The 16,057-nt window shown below is 39.5% G+C and overlaps 1 protein-coding gene across 1 annotated transcript in view; it reads right to left on the bottom strand.

The window, feature by feature from the left end:
• CDH11 (cadherin 11, type 2, OB-cadherin (osteoblast)) overlaps positions 1-16,057 on the bottom strand; it is a 193,189-nt gene that overhangs the window by 27,840 nt on the left and 149,292 nt on the right. The window contains exons 8-9 of the mRNA XM_011987902.1: positions 14,391-14,578; positions 8,239-8,492 (exon numbers count right to left, since the gene is read on the bottom strand). Coding sequence (XP_011843292.1) covers positions 8,239-8,492; positions 14,391-14,578 — 442 coding nt within the window. The remainder of the gene's footprint in view (positions 1-8,238; positions 8,493-14,390; positions 14,579-16,057) is intronic.

Genomic DNA, 16,057 nt, shown 5'->3' with positions numbered 1-16,057 from the left:
AAAAAAGAAAAAAGAAAAAAAAGAAAATGTTAACTATATTTTAGTAAATCTGTTTAGTTTATTTAGTTTCAGGGGTTCTCAGTTAGCTTGGCTCTGAATTCCAGTATGCAATGTACAAAGTAAGCTTGGCCATTTACTAATAGGGCATTTTCCCATATTTTAATGACTCCAGGCTGTGCATAATAGTTCATTTTAATGACTCCAGGCTGTGCATAAAATTTTAGTCACTCCCATCCACTAAGTTAACTTTTTACTAATAAAGGATAAAAAAAGTCACATAATATTATTGGGCTGTATTTATGGCAAAGTGAGGTGGCAGACAGAGGAAGAATGGCTTTTGCTGGGTTGTAGTAAGGTAAAGTGACTTGCCCAGGATACAGTCTTGTTGTAATGGGTCTGCTGAACTCCAAAGCCTCTTCCCTTACCACTCCCTTAGACTAACTCCCAAACGGAAAAGAACAATAATGGGTTACGTTAATTCAGGTAGTATGCTGACCTTCATAAATGGGTGATTTTCTGCTCTTAGAGGTCTAAGCTATGATTTCCAAAAATTTACAAAATGAGTATGTCAGAAGGCATTCAGTGGTGGTCAAAAATCAAAGAATAATTAGAGAGAGCAGAGACTATGAATATCAGAAGGTTTAATCGCCTAGATTTACAAATGATGAAATTTACAAATGGCCTATGTCCAGTTTCTGGAAGAGACAATATTGGAAGTCAGATCTTCTAATCCCAGATCATGTTCTTTTCAGGAAAGAGGGACCCCCACTGAGCGGCACTTCACAGTATATAAACATGAGCTCATTCACGATGTCACTTAACTTCACAGCTCCCCATAAAAATGGAATGATGAGTCCCTGGCACAGTGACAAAACCAAAGATATTCACACACCTCCTCAATGTCAGGAGATGCTCAGTAACTGAGCCCTCAGCAGATAACACTATGCGGAAAGGAGTCAAAAAAATAATCAAAGACTTTTTTTCCTTCCATGAGGGAGCTCACTATTTAGTTGGCATGACAACACACATGTGGGAAAAAAGATCATTAATAATTCAAGGCATTATTCCACAGAAATGAAGGGCATGAGTTTTGGGTTTTGGAAATCCTAAGTACAACTTCATAATTGGCTACACATAAGCTAGATGATAATGGAAAAGCCATTTAAGTTCTTTGAGCCTTAGCATGTTTATCTTCTAAAATGGAATTAATACACATATTTTTTCCAAATAGAATCTCACTATGTTGCCCCAGCTTGTCTTGAACTGCTGGGCTCAAGTCATCCTCCTGCCTCAGCCTCCTGGGTAGCTGGGATTGCAGGAACCTGGCTGAACTGGAATATTAATAGTACCTAACTCTTTTGTTATCTGTGAGAATTCAATAAAATAATAAATGTTTAAGATACATAATGTAGTGACTCACACATATAAGCAGTGCAACCAACAATAACTGCTATTGTTTTTGTTGTTGATGCTGCTGTTACACACTGAGAACAGACTGTGGAAGCTCTCATATGTAAGAGCATGACCTTCATCCTATAGCCAGTGAGAAATCATGGAATGCTTTGAGCAGAGAAGCATATAAATGGATACAAGCTCTCAAGGAGATCAAAAACATATGATGGGCAAGATGGTCTGAGGAAGAGAGAGTAGAAGAAGGAGCAGAGGAAACTTAAGGATTTGATGCTGTTTTTAAATACATGAGGTGATGAGAGTGAAGTACAGGGGTGACAGAGGAAATGGAATCCTAAATGATGACGAAAGCCCCAGTAGGATTTAGTGAATATTTGGGCATCTAGGGGAGGCTGAGAGAGTCCCAGGTAGCTTCTCACCTGAATGTCTGAGAGAGGGAGATTAAAGGACATCGAAAAAGAAAATATTTGCTATTGTGAATAATGCTGTGATGATCAGTTGAGTGCTTGTGTCTTTTTATTTTCCTCTGGATATATATTTTTACATAAATATTTATAAAATTGATTTTCCTTTGGATATATGTCCTGTAATGAGACAGGATCAATCATATCCCCAACCTCAGCACTACACAATATAACCATTAACAAACCTACACATATACCCCCGAATCAAAAATAAATGTTGAAATTATTTAAAAAAATTAAAAAGAAAAAAGAAAAAAAAAAGTCAGTTACCAGGGAGGAAAGGTTGACATTTAATTAAGGATATGTCAAAATGCTCAGAGAGCAAAGACTCAACTCTATTGTAGGCTTCAGGAAGTCAAGGGTGGAAACAGCTGTTTTTGTTTTAAAGTATGTCACAATAATTATAAAATCAAAAATATATCTTGGATAAATGAGTAAGCCAGTGAAAGAAAAAGCAAATGGGTGAAAGTACACAACAGACAGTATCATAAATGCAGAATTAGAGTCGGGGAGAAAGATCAGCCTAGGGGCAGGAAATCTGAAGCATCAACTTAGGTCAATTACCACTTGGGTAAAACCCTATAGGTGAGTGGACACAGAGAGAGAAAGGACCAAGTCAATGCCTGGACAGGGATCAAAGACTAGTGAAGACATCAGGTACAGTGTTATCTGAGGCATAAGAGGTTAGTGCCAAGAAAACTAAAGGGAGAGAATATTTTAGAAAGGAAATTGTAAACAAAAATGTGTCTAATGCTACAATCTGAGAAAAAAAGATCTGCAGAATGTCCAAAAAGTTAAGAGTTAGGGTGATATTGCAAGGCCTCCATTATATGTCCAAGGACACAAATTTCCACAAAGGTGAAGAGAAACAACCAGGAAATTAGGTAGGGAGGGTAAAAGACCCATTAGATAAAAAGTTTTGAGGCCTGGCACAATGGCTCATGCCTATAATCCCAGCACTTTGGGAGGCCAAGAAGGGTGGATCACCAGAGGTTGGGAGTTTGAGATCAGCCTGGCTAACATGGTGAAACCTGTCTCTACTAAATATACAAAATTAGCTGGCCATGGTGGCACATGCCTGTAATCCCAGCTACTTGCTTGAACCCGGGAGGCAGAGGCTGCAGTGAGCTGGGATCACACCACTGCACTCCAGCCTGGGTAACAGAGTGAGACTCGGTCTCCAAAAACCAACCAACCAACCAACCAACCAACCAACAAACAAGCAAACAAAAAAGTTTTGAACAGACTAGGTGCAATGGTTCATGCCTGAAATCCCAGCATTTTGGGAGGCTGAGCCAGGAGGATCACTTAAGCCCAGGAGTTTGAGACCAGCATGGGCAACATAGTGAGAACCCCCTCTCTACAAAAACAAAACAAAACAAAAAATTAGGCAGGCACAGTGGCATGCACCTGCTGTCCCAGTTACTTGGGAGGCTGATGTGGGAGGATCACCTGAGCCTAGGGAGCTCAAGTCTGTAGTGAGCCATGATGACGCCACTGCACTCCAGGCTGGGTGAAAGAGTGAAACCCTGTCTCAAAAACAAACAAAAAAGCTTTGAATATTCTCCTATAATTTGTCTGACATTTCTAAAGAACAAAGACCCAAGTAGGTAGAAGTAGGGGGTTGGTTCAAGTGTGGTATTGAGCACCTTGGATAATTATAGACATGGAAATTGCCTACATGCACAGAACAGCTACCATTTGAAAACATGACCCAAATAACCAATTGCAGATGTGAATCCTTGGAGACAATGAGGTGCAGAGCAAATGAGTAAGTGTTTTTACGTCACAGTCACTGCTCTTCTAAAAAGTTTATAATGCACCTCGATATTCTAGGCCAAAGATAACTCATTTAAAATTCACACTGTGAAGATTTTTAAGTAGTTTAAAGGTGTTAGAAGGGTCCATAGTCATTATTTAATGTATCTTTCTGCACAAAGAGAATATAGTAATCAAACCTTCTTGGGAAATCTTTCCATTAGTGGCTGCTGGGTTAAAGTAAAAAGCTCAAAATGAACTCAAGACAGATCTGGGCTAAAATCCAATGTTCGACACTGACCGTCCATGCGATTTTAGAGAAGTCCCATCATTGCTCCGAGCCTCAGTCTTCCCACCTATTCAATTCTAGAGAAGCCATAGCCGCAAAGGATGTCAGTGAGAACCGACTGAAATAAGTTTGTAAAACCTGTTGTACGAGGCTGAAAAGATGCTCAGTAAATATTAATTATCTCTCTTTTCCTCAGAAGAATCAATGTTCAAAGATCCAAAAGCAACCCAACATCACTTAGAGTTGGGAATTCCTTCTTCCCTGCCACTATTTTCTTTGATATAAATGGACAAACTCCATTGTCCATGTAATTTGTTTTCATATTTAGATCCATTTACTTTTTCTTAAGTGTCTGCCTCGTTAAGTATACTGGGAACCCCCAGTGTGTGCTCAATGAAGATTTGTCAGATAAATGTGTGAATAAGATGTCATCACTCCTATCACGCTTCCTGTTTTACACTCAAAAACTGTGAGCTTGACCTTCTAAGCCAAATCAGGAGTTATTTTATTTATTTACTCAATAAATATTTGCTAGACATCGACTTTGGGCCATGTACTCTGTTTGGTGGAAGGTACAGTGATGATCTAGAACAGGGGTCAGCAAACATGTTCTGCAAAGGGCCAGCCAGCAAATGCTTAGCTTGTGCAGGAATTAGAATCCCTGTCTCAACTACTCAACTCTGCCCTTGCAGCAGGAAAGAAGACGTAGGTAATATGCAAACAAATGATGTGACTGTCTTCCCATATAACATTATCTACAAAAATAGGTGGTGAGAAAAAAGATGAAGAATTCACAGTTTCTGATTTCAAAACATAGTACAAAGTTATGGTGATGAAGGCTATGTGGTACTGCCATATGGATAGACATATAATTAATGGAATATAATCAAGAGTACAGAAACAAACCTGGTTTCTATGACTATGAATGGTCAATTTTCAACATGAATGCCAAGACCATTCAATTAAGAAAAAATAGTCTTTTCAACAAATAGTGCTGGAATAATTGGATACACACATGCAAAATAATAAAGTTGGACCCCTTCCTGACAACATATATAAAAGTATGCTCAAAACTGATAAAAATCTAAATGTGAAAGCTAAAATCATAAAGTTTATTTTTTAAAAAATGTGTAAATCATTCATGACTTTAGATTAGACAATTATTTCATTATAGACATTTAAAAGAAAAAGAATAGACCCACTGGAATTCATAAAAATTAAAACCTTTTGTGCCTCAAATGACACTATTAAGAAATGGAAAAAATATCCCATGGAATGAGAAAAAAAACTGCAAATCATACATCTAATAAGTTCCTACCATTCAGAATATGTAAACAGCTCTTACAACTCAACAATAAAAAAAAAAATCCAATTATGAAATGGGCAAAATACTTGAATAGATATTTATCCTAAGAAGATATACAAATGGCTAATAAGCACATAAAAAGAGGCTCAGGCCAGGTGCAGTGGCTCATGCGTGTAATCCCAGCACTTTGGAAGGCAGAGGTGGGTGGATCACTTGAGGCCAGGAATTTGAGATCAGCGTGACCAACATGGCAAAATCCTGTGTCTATTAAAAAATAAAAAAATAGCTGGGCCTGGTGGTGCACACCTGTAGTCCCAGCTACTTGGAAGATTGAAGTACAAGACTCACTTGAGCCTGGGAAGCATACATGGGACTGAGCTGAGATCGTGCCACTGCACTCCAGCCTGGGCGACAGAGAGAGACTATGTCTCAATAGTAAATAAATAAATAAATGAGTAAATATATAAATAAATAAAAGATGCTTGATATCCCTAGTCACTACGGAAATACAAATCAAAACTATAATGACATATCATTTCACACCCATTATGATAGCTATAATCAAAAAAGGCAAAAATGTTGGTGAGAATATGGAGAAATTAGAATTCTCATATATTATTGATAACAAAGTAAAATGGTACAGCTACTGTGGAAAACACTTTGGCAGCTCCTCAGAAAGTTAAACACAGAGCTACCATATAATCCAGTAATTCCACTCCTAGGTATATGCCCAGGAAAGACGAAAACATGTTTAGGCTAAGACATGTCCAGGAATATTCAGCATTATCTGTCACAGCCAAGATTGGAAGCAACTCAAACACGCATCCAAATGATAAATGAGCAAATAAAATGTGGTGCACCCATACAATGAAAAATTACTCAGCAATAAAAGGAAATGAATTAGTGATGCACTCTGCAACATGAATGAACCTCAAAATCATTATGCTACATGCAAAAGTTCAGTTACATAAAACCACATGTTGTATTATTCCATTTATATGAAAGGTCCAGAATGGGCAAACATACAGACAAAGAATAAGTTAGTTGTTACAGGAGACTGGGAAGAAGGAGAAACAGGGAGTGACTGCTAATGGACATGGGATTTCTTTGGCGGAGAGAACAATAAAAATATTCTGGAATTAGACAGTGGTAATGGTGGAACATCTTCATGAAATATACTAAAAACCAACACATTGTACCAGTTGAACAGGTAAAGTTCATGCTTCATGATATGTAAATTTTTTTCACCACAGAAAAAATAAAAAAGAGAGAGAGAGAGAGAAAAGCAAATGGCAGCCAGGTTTGGCCTATGGGCTATAGTTTGTCAAGGCCTAAACTACACAAACATCGAGCTCTTTAAGACTCTCTAGTGAGGACATTGCATAACCTAAGTGTCCCTGTGATGTAGCCTGGCGGGTGAGCTAGAGAGGAGCTAGTGGAAGGACATCCGATACATCTCTAGGGAGCCCTGGAAGAATTCCTACAGGAGATAACACCTAAGTGGAGATGGAGAAAATGAGTCCAATGTGGCAACTTGGAAAGGCAAGTGCTGTCCAGGGATTAGGGGAGAGCAGGAGAGCTTCAAAGAATGAGATGGAGGTAGAGGGGTGCAAAGAAACTTTTTAAACTGAGTGAATGAGGTTAGATTATTTTGAAAAGGGAGACAACAGGGAACCATTTAATCATTAACTTTCTTCTTGTGTTTTAACTAAGGTAAGATGTGATGTTTGGATGTGCATTGTATGAGGGTCGCTCTGGCTGCAGAGTCAGGATTCACGCGGAGAAGTAAATGAAAGACTGAGGGCTGGGAGACCCTGTGGAGGTACATAAAGAAATCCAAGCAAGAAGGAAATGAGGGGAGTGGCTGTGGGAAAAAAAGAAACCCCGGCTAGAATCCGGTCCAGGGGAAGTTCCAGGGCACTATCAACTTCCACTCTATAAATGTGTGATTCAAGCCCCTTCTCCACCTCCTTCTCATCACCCTCTCATCTTCACCATTAGCTTCATCAGTCATTACCTCAGGATGAAGAGGAGAGCGGAGAAGCAGAGCTCTGGATCACTTTTCCTTTTTTTTTTTTTTTTTTTTTTTTGAGACAGGGTCTCACTCTGTCACCCGGGCTAGAATGCAGTGGCTTGATCTCGGTTTACTGCAACCTCTGCCTCCCGAATTCAAGTGACTGTCCTACCTAAGCCTCCCAAGGGGCTGGAATTACAGGTGCACACCACCATGCGCAGCTAAATTTTGTATTTTCAGTAGAGGCAGGGTTTCACCACATTATCAAGGCTGGACTCGAACTCCTGACCTGAGGTGATCCACCCGCCTTAGCCTTCCCAAAATGAAGGGATTACAGATGTGAGCCACGGTGCCAAGCCACAGTTCTGGATCACATTTTTTGTCACAAAAAAAGTATTCATAATAATAAAAGCACCCGAAATGTATTTGGACACTTTACTACTCTTACAAAGTATTCAGCAGCAGTTAGACAGAGCTGACTTTCCTTGCCTCCTGCTCAGTGGCTGCGTCATTCCAGGAAAGTCACTTTGTCTTGCAGTGCCTCCAGTTTCCTCTCATTTGAAGGAATAACAATTTATGTATCAATTAAGTTGAGGGGATTGATTAGATCACATAGCTAACCTCCTCACAGAGTAACCGGAGAATGGGAAGGTATTTAATAAATTGCAATTACTATAATTATTTCACAATAATTATTTATACTTCCCCACAGTCCCCTGAGGCAGACAGGCCCAGCTCAGGGCTCCGTCACTTAGCACGTCTGGGGGAATCTGCTCCAGAGCAAAGTCATGGAGCTTGAACAATCTTATCCAAAAAGTCAGGAACAGAGGTGAAGGAGAGCTCATGTCTTCTAAATTGTAATCTTGTTTACATTCTATTGAACCTGATAAACTTGGACCCTTTTTGAAATTGAAGAATGTCGTTCCTACAGGGCTTTTCCAGAACCTCTTGACTTTAAAATTCCCCATCCAAGCTCTTAAAGTAAATCCGTCTGTACCTTATTGGGCTGTTGGCAGCATCAGGGTCTTTGGCATGCACTCTCCCAACCACGGTGCCAGCAGCTGCATTTTCTTGGACTTCATGGATGTAACTTGGGGCCAAGAACATAGGGGGCTCGTCAGCATCTTCTACTGCGATCTTGACGGTCACAGTGTCCTTGAAGGGGCCATTGCTGATAAACTTCGGGTCGATGTGCACGTTGGCTGCCTCCACCTTCAAGCTATAGGCTCGTTTGGTTTCAAAATCTACAGGCTGGCAAGAATGAAGAGAAGATTGACAACCAATTCCTTGAAAGAATAATGGAAGAGAAAGACTTGACTGTTTTATAGGGAAGAGTGAATAGTTCCTCAAAGGGAGAAAATCAGAGTCTACTCAATATCAAATTTCCTGAGGCATTTGGTCAGAAAAATCACACAAATCAATTGCTGAAACTTAGAATGTGCCTAATGGGTCATTCTAAGAGCACGACAGACACAGAAAGACCATGTCATCTAAAGTGAACCTTATTCTATATAGCAACACTAGTGTTGCCCAAATAAGTCACTAAGAATTACCTAAGGAAGGGAATTAAAACACTACAAAAATACATTTGGTACCTCATTCTGAAAAGTAAGAATCTTGGTAACAAAAATACCCACTGAATTTCAGCCAAAAACCATGTCCTTTTTGATGACTGGTTCATACCTCTCCCACCCGCAACCATCCAGCTTGATCATATTGAAAGCTTCATGTTGAAAGTTTCTGACCACGTTCTGTTTCCCAATGTCTGGGACTCTTACCAGCAGTGGCCCATAAGATGACATATGGTGGTTTATAGGTAATTTGATAGGTGAGGTTGTCAAATGATATTAACTTACATACTGAGATAATTATTTATTTTCCAAGTCTTTAAATCCTTGACACACCAAGTAGAACACCATTTTAACATATCTGCTCTGTTTCGCAATCTCTTTTGTGAGTTATTATGATACAACTCTAGCTAGAATGTAATGGCATCGTTTTGGTTTGATTGCATTTATTTTTAAGTTACCTTCTATTTTTGGCAAGTGACAAGATAATGAGGGAAATGTTTCCTTTTTTAAAATGCTTCCTTTTTTAAAAAAAAGAATGCATATATATTAAAGATGGTCTATTTAAAGAAAAACAAATGTAAGCAGTAAAATTTTACACGAATATGAAAGAAAAAATGAGTCGTAGCATTTGAATGGCTGTAGTTATACGGAAATTGATGGTAAACACTGCTTAATTTTGAATGAGAGGAGTTACAGTGAATCAGTCAGTAAAGGATGGAAAGTAACATTGTAGCAGAGAAACAAGCCCTGCTGCCTAGGAAACAACTTTCTAATTAGTGCTCTGGATGTTGCTGAACTACCAAATGTTTGGAAAGAGTTTCATCTTCTAAGGCGAGCATCTGCCTGCCATGCTGTTATCATTTGCCTGGCAAACGCTTATTCTGAATGGGCATACAGTCACGGGGCTGATTCCTGATCTAATTTTGCAGTACTCCACACTAAGGCTGATGATCCCAGTTTCAACAGGGTTAAACATGTTCAATAGCCTTGATACTTTTTCTATCATCTTCCTACCTCCCTCTTCCCAGAGTCAGGAAACACTACCTTTTTCTAAATCTAAATCTGCCCCCAGCCTTTCCATCATCCTGGGACTCAGCAGTTCCTTTCTCCTTGGCTAGGTTGCTGAGCAGCAGAAAGGAATGATATTTATAGACTGAACATACGAGATTGCTGCAACTTCTAAAAAATCCCTTCAATCATTAGACAGCATTAAACACTAGAATATGATAGTTCTGAGACTGGGTAATTTATAATCAGAAAACAGGAAATTTTTCTAATATCAGATAGTCTGTTGATCTTACTACAGCAGAATCTTTTGTACTTGATTTAGGCATGTGCCTAAGGACCTGGAGCCATTTTCCCACTGGGAAGCCTTGTTGGTGTTGAGGACAGTATCCTCATGTTGCAGTTTCACATCCCAAGCTAGGCTCTCCAGCCCTTTGCACAGGTTTATGTGGGATGGCCTTTCCCAGTTTGGTGAGATTCCAAGTCTGGTAGTCAGTTCAAGCCTCGTTGCCTTGTGAAGTCCCCTCAACAGCCCCAGATAGATTTGTGTAGCCCCCTAGTGGCCCTTTGGCAGCCCTTCATTTCCCTCCCCAGCGAGGTGGGGGTGGGAGTGGAATGGAGGAGAGCATCCCTAAGAAGTCTACTGAGTCTTACTGCTCTTTGCTGATCTTTGTCCCACAGGACGCAAGAATGACTGTACCAAGTGGTCATATGCATCCGTTATTTTGACTGAATGAGGAGTGGGGTTGATAGATGCTTAACATTTAGACATTTGCCTACAATTTATTCCCTTCCTCCCTCCAAAAAAGATGTGAGGTAGTTTCCCATGTGAACATTTATATCCATGTTATGAGTAGTTGAAATAAAGCTAAATGAGGCAACACATTGCATAAGCCATAAAAATCTTAATACCCCCTAGTTTACTAATCCCACCTCTGAAAATCTTCCCTGAGGGATTAATTCAACAGAAAACCAAAACAAACAATATTCAAAAATGCATGATATTTGTTAGATATAATAGAAGGTTATATCTAATCTGTGGAAATATACACACAAAACATGAACTCCAACTGTGAGGTTTTATTAAGGAAATAATGATTCGTCAATAGGATGGGATGTTATGTAGTCATTAAAAATGATTATGTACATTATATAACAGCATGTAAAATGTTTATGATGTGACATTAAGTTAACAAATCAGATCACCCTCTGATTGCAACCGTGTTAAATGTTATGTATCCATATCTATATATGTGCGGACAAAGAATATAAAGAAAAATCAAACATAAAAAGAGTTTTATTAAAACAGGGAATATTAAAAATGCCTTATAATTCTGCTCTGACACTGCTTTACAAGGAGTTTATTTGGTTGAAAATAAATAGACACTGTGCGGTGATTTCTCTGAGATAGATGGGATTCCCATTTAGCCAAAGGTGCTGCATGAACAGATCGGATTTTCCCCTCTAAGTCCACGAAGCCACCTAAAACCTCACCTTTATTTGACCCCGGTTCTTCCTCAGCTAACCACATAGAGACTGTCTAAATACCCCAAGGGTAGTATCTCTCTCCACTATTCACCATTAAACTAAGAGAGTCAGAACGCAAGAGGGATTTATTGCTTTCTAAAATATTCAATAAATGAATGATTCTATCTAGTAATTATTTCTTGAATTCTTCTCCTTCACTACCATCTCACTACCTCGTCTACCTTCTTCAATTCTTTGTAATGTCCCCCTTGAATTTTAACAATTTTGTTCATTGGCTTTACTGTATCTATCTTAAGACTCTCAAGATTGAAGGTATTGCAACTTCTTAAATGTGTCCTGTTTCCATTGATACTAGCCTTTCATGAGTTATTTTTTCTGCCTTTTCTGTCCTTAACTATCCAGCAAATTCCTCCTCATCTATCAAGACTCAGCTTGAGAACTGCCCCCTCAAGAAGTCATTCATGACCCACGTTCATAGGTCTTATCACACTATTGCAGGCAATTTTCAACTGGGGAGTGATTTTGCTCCCAGTTACTCCAGGGATGTTAGGCAATGTCTAGAGTAATTATTTTTATTATTATTATCAGGACATTGGGGTGGGGTAGAGCATGTGCTTAATGACCTTTATTGAGGGAAGCCTGGGATACTAGATACTACCAAGTATCCTACAATGCACAGAACAGCCTCCTACAACAAAGAATTATCCAGCCCAAGACGTCAACACCGCTAAGGCTGAAAAAACTCTCTCAGTTTTCATTATTGTTTCACTTCACTGTCCTGTTAAATTGTGAACTCCCCGTGGTCAGGACTCTGTCTCTTCAACTTTAGATTTCCAGCCTCTGGCAAAGGGCCTGCCTGACAAATAATAAGAACTCTATAACTCTTGGTGGAAAAATGGGTGAATAAATTAGGAAATAAATAAAAATACTAAGCTAAAAAAGACTTTAAAATGCAGAAATAGTGCCATAATGTCTCTATAGACTTTTATGGTATTAAATTGCATGTAACGACTTTCACAAGGAGTCATATTTTTACTCTGTTAAATTCATCTATAATTTTTCTTTTTTTTCCCCTGGTGGACATTTGGAACTTTGTGCTACAAGTTTGAGCAAATGTTCTTTTACAAATGAAATAACATCTTACACTGTTTAAAACCTAAACGTCGGTGTTTTATAGAAGATTATTCCTCTGCCTAGAATAAACACACTGAATTGGAGGCAAATGTGCAAATTAATCATATGCAGAGAGCTCATTTGCGATGTGTGAGTTCCATGGGGGTGATTTAAATGTTTCAGGATTTCAGAGATACAGTGTGTGTTTATGCCCTGAATACACTGAAAACAGGTGACAACCTTAGCATAACCAACTACCCAATTACATGAACAGCAAAGGATGGGAGGCAGGCATCTTTGATGTCAATGTTCATATGTCAGTGTCAAGCAGAAGAGATAGTAATATTAATTAACGAAGTAAGTTGACAGCTCTAGGCAACACACAATTCGCACAGCTACTTTTCCAGAGGAGAAACCGGAATTAGTGATGACTACCCTGGCTCCCTGTGGCTGATAATTAGGCTTCCTCGGTCCTACCATTCATCCATTAATGTAGACTTTTCCAAGTATCCAAATTTCACCCCAATTTCCATATCCTTCATTTTCTTTATATTTTTTTATAACAGTCACTCCCTACCTTCTCATTGTTTTGTGCCCCGTAATATTTTCCCCAACCCCAACACACTTTAAAATGTTGTAAAAGGCCAGCTTCTTAGCACAGGTCACTCCTTGCTCCCCCACCTGAAAGATTCCTTTCAGGACCAGTCTTGCCCCACTGGTCCATCCTTGCCTCCTCTTTAGCTACTGACCTCTTTATTGATTCTTCAAATTAACTTTCTATCAGTGTTACAGTCCAATCTTTTCCACCACACTAAGGAGTTTAATATGCATGCTACAAAACCAAGTTGAAAATGAATGCTCGATTAAAACCAAGGTAATCCCATCCTCCAATTCTGATTTAATGCTCCATACACTTTCATGATGGAGAAGTGTTGATTTCTCAAATGGTAAATCACGGGGGAAACCATTTTAGAATGTATGGGAACTATTTCTCCACTTGGAAGTGAATCTTATCTGGCTCTCCTTTACAAATGCTTTCTGGGCCAGCTGTTTTCAAAATGTCTTGAGAGGGAAGTTGTTCTAGAATAACCACGGTGTGAATTCCAGGTCTGCATGCCTGAGCTGTGTGATAGTGACTGGGTCAAACGATTTCATTTGTCTGATACCTAATCTCCTCAAAATTAAGTGGAGGTCTCTTTGCCAATTGGGATAATACTACCTACTTTATACTTTTTGTTTGTTCGTTTGTTTTTGTTTTTGTGAAAAGTGAATGAAATGATGTTTGTAAGAGGCTGGTGCTCTGTCTGGCCAGTAGTTAGTGTTGAGTGAATGTAAAAAAGAAGAAACACTAACCTTCTCTTTGTAATAAATTAATCCCAGAGACATGTTTTTGATGACTGACTCTGGGGGAAGGTCCATAGACTACCTGACTATGAAGGGAGGTCCACAGGCTATTTGACTATGGGAGCAGGTCCATTATTGTTGCTTCTCCAGGTTCACTTGAGATAAAAGCAAGCAGAGAATTGACTTAAGTTTCACAGAGGGTCCAGCAATGCAGTGAACCTTGAATGTTCAAACAAGAAGAGTTCTGAACAGCCTATCTAACAGATTCAGTGTGGCAGAGCTAAGGGGGCAATTCCATGCATGCTCAGGGCTGCTTCTTCAAAATCTAGATTTATTTCATTGTCCTTCTCGCCATGAGAGAACTGTGCTTCCCTCCGTCGGAAAACATTTAAGAACTCACTAGCAATCTCAGGCAGGTATCACCAGCCCCTTTTGTCAACTTCTCCGCAGTAACAGAAAGGAATATAATTCTGTGATCTTCCAGGGCTCAGAGCTCAACTACAAAGCCGGGTCGGCCCCAGGTTTCACAAATTCTCATTTCTTAACCGTCGCCTCCCTATTTCTTGCAGTGTTGCCTTGGCAGAGCAGGTCACACCACTGACATATCTGATTCATTACCCTAACTCACCTTTTTCAGCTTTATCACCCCCTCCTGGGTTTCATAGTCCGTTGTGATTTCAAACAATTCCATACCATCTCCATCAACAATACTGTATGTGACTAAGCCATTTTCTCCAATGTCTGGGTCTTTAGCTTTCACTCTTCCTACTTCCTCCCCAGGGACGGCTGCTTCTGACACAGACATCTGGTATACGCCTAGAAGAAGAAGACACTTACTTTTATTTTCCCTTTTATTTGGCAGCTGCAAGACTAGATTTCATTGAATCCCAATAAATTTCTCAAAGGATTTGAAACTAAACTTTCTATTGACTGAAAACATGAAAGAAGTGAATGGATGTGGGGAGGAAGATCCCACATGGCCTGCTTGTCAAAAGAATGTGTTCTATGAAGGGTAATAAAGCAATATCTGGGTCCAGGTGAAATGCCGGGGTCACCTGCCACATGTAAGGGAGGAAAACAATGCTGTGTTACATTTCCCATCAGGTAATGAGGGAGAACCATGCATGTCTTCATTTATTGAAATAGCTGAAGATTCTTTTCATGTCTTCAGGATGGTCCATGAGTTAACTCCAAGACTCACTTATGGTATTGCCAACAGCCCAGGAAAAAAATTCTGTTTAAAAGCCTTCCTTCAACAGCTCCATATTTACTTTAAAAATACAAACTTTATCTTTAACATCACTCCCTGTCTAACTCTATATTTGACACTCCCCTTATTTCACCTCCTTCACAACTTGCCTCCTTCACAAGTTGGTCATGCGTTACCTTCTCCAGAAAGCTTTCCTGCAGTGTGACCCTCCTATATATTTATTTCATGTTTATTGGGAGCCTAATACTGTACATGGAGGTACCGGCCTAGTGCCAGGACACTGTTTTATTTGGTTGTTTCGTTTACTACTAAACAAAACAGTCAAGATTCCTCTCCTAATGAGGCAGACTAAAGAGAAAAAATACAAACAAATGCAAACACACTCTGATGTCACTGCACTGAAAAAGGAAAAGAAAGTAGGGTAAAAGGGTGAGGGTTCTGAGAGTGGATGTGTGGTTGTGTGTGTGTAGGTGCATGATTGTGTGTGAGGGGCTAAATGTGTGAGTGGCTGTTGAGTGATCGTGTGGGCATGAATCTGTTGTGTAAGAGTGTGAGTGTGTGTATGAATGTGAGCTATTTGTGAGTGAGTCTGTGTATGTGTATGAGTGTGATTGAACGTGCATGCTTGTGTTAATAATGTGTAGGTGAGAAGCAGAAAGAGGCAGAGATTGATTTTGAGTACTGTGGTAGGAGAAGACATTCTTTAGAAAAAGGAATCTAAAAAGACTGAGGAAGACAATGATGTGAATATCTGCAGGATAAAAGCTACAGGCCAGGTGATTAGCAAGTGGCAAATACCCTAAGGTGAGAAGATCCTGAAACCTGCAGAGGAACAGGAGGAGAGTGACTCCAGCCTTCCGGTGAGAGAGAAGGGCACGTAGGGAAGTGGAGGCCAAATTGCGTAAAATAGACCATTGTGGGTTTCAGGTTTTGTTTAAACTTGGGGAAATCACTGGAAGGTTTTCAGTAAGTAGCTGAAATTCAACATTATCTTATTTGCTTTTCACATTTAATACTCTGTGCGCGACACAATATAGAGAAGCCAGGGTTGAAAATCTTGCCTCTATCATTTCCAAGCAAAGTGG

Source organism: Mandrillus leucophaeus, unplaced genomic scaffold (genome assembly GCF_000951045.1).
Source record: "Mandrillus leucophaeus isolate KB7577 unplaced genomic scaffold, Mleu.le_1.0 Scaffold319, whole genome shotgun sequence".
Taxonomy (NCBI): domain Eukaryota; kingdom Metazoa; phylum Chordata; class Mammalia; order Primates; family Cercopithecidae; genus Mandrillus; species Mandrillus leucophaeus.
This window is presented reverse-complemented; position numbering and strand designations above follow the sequence as displayed.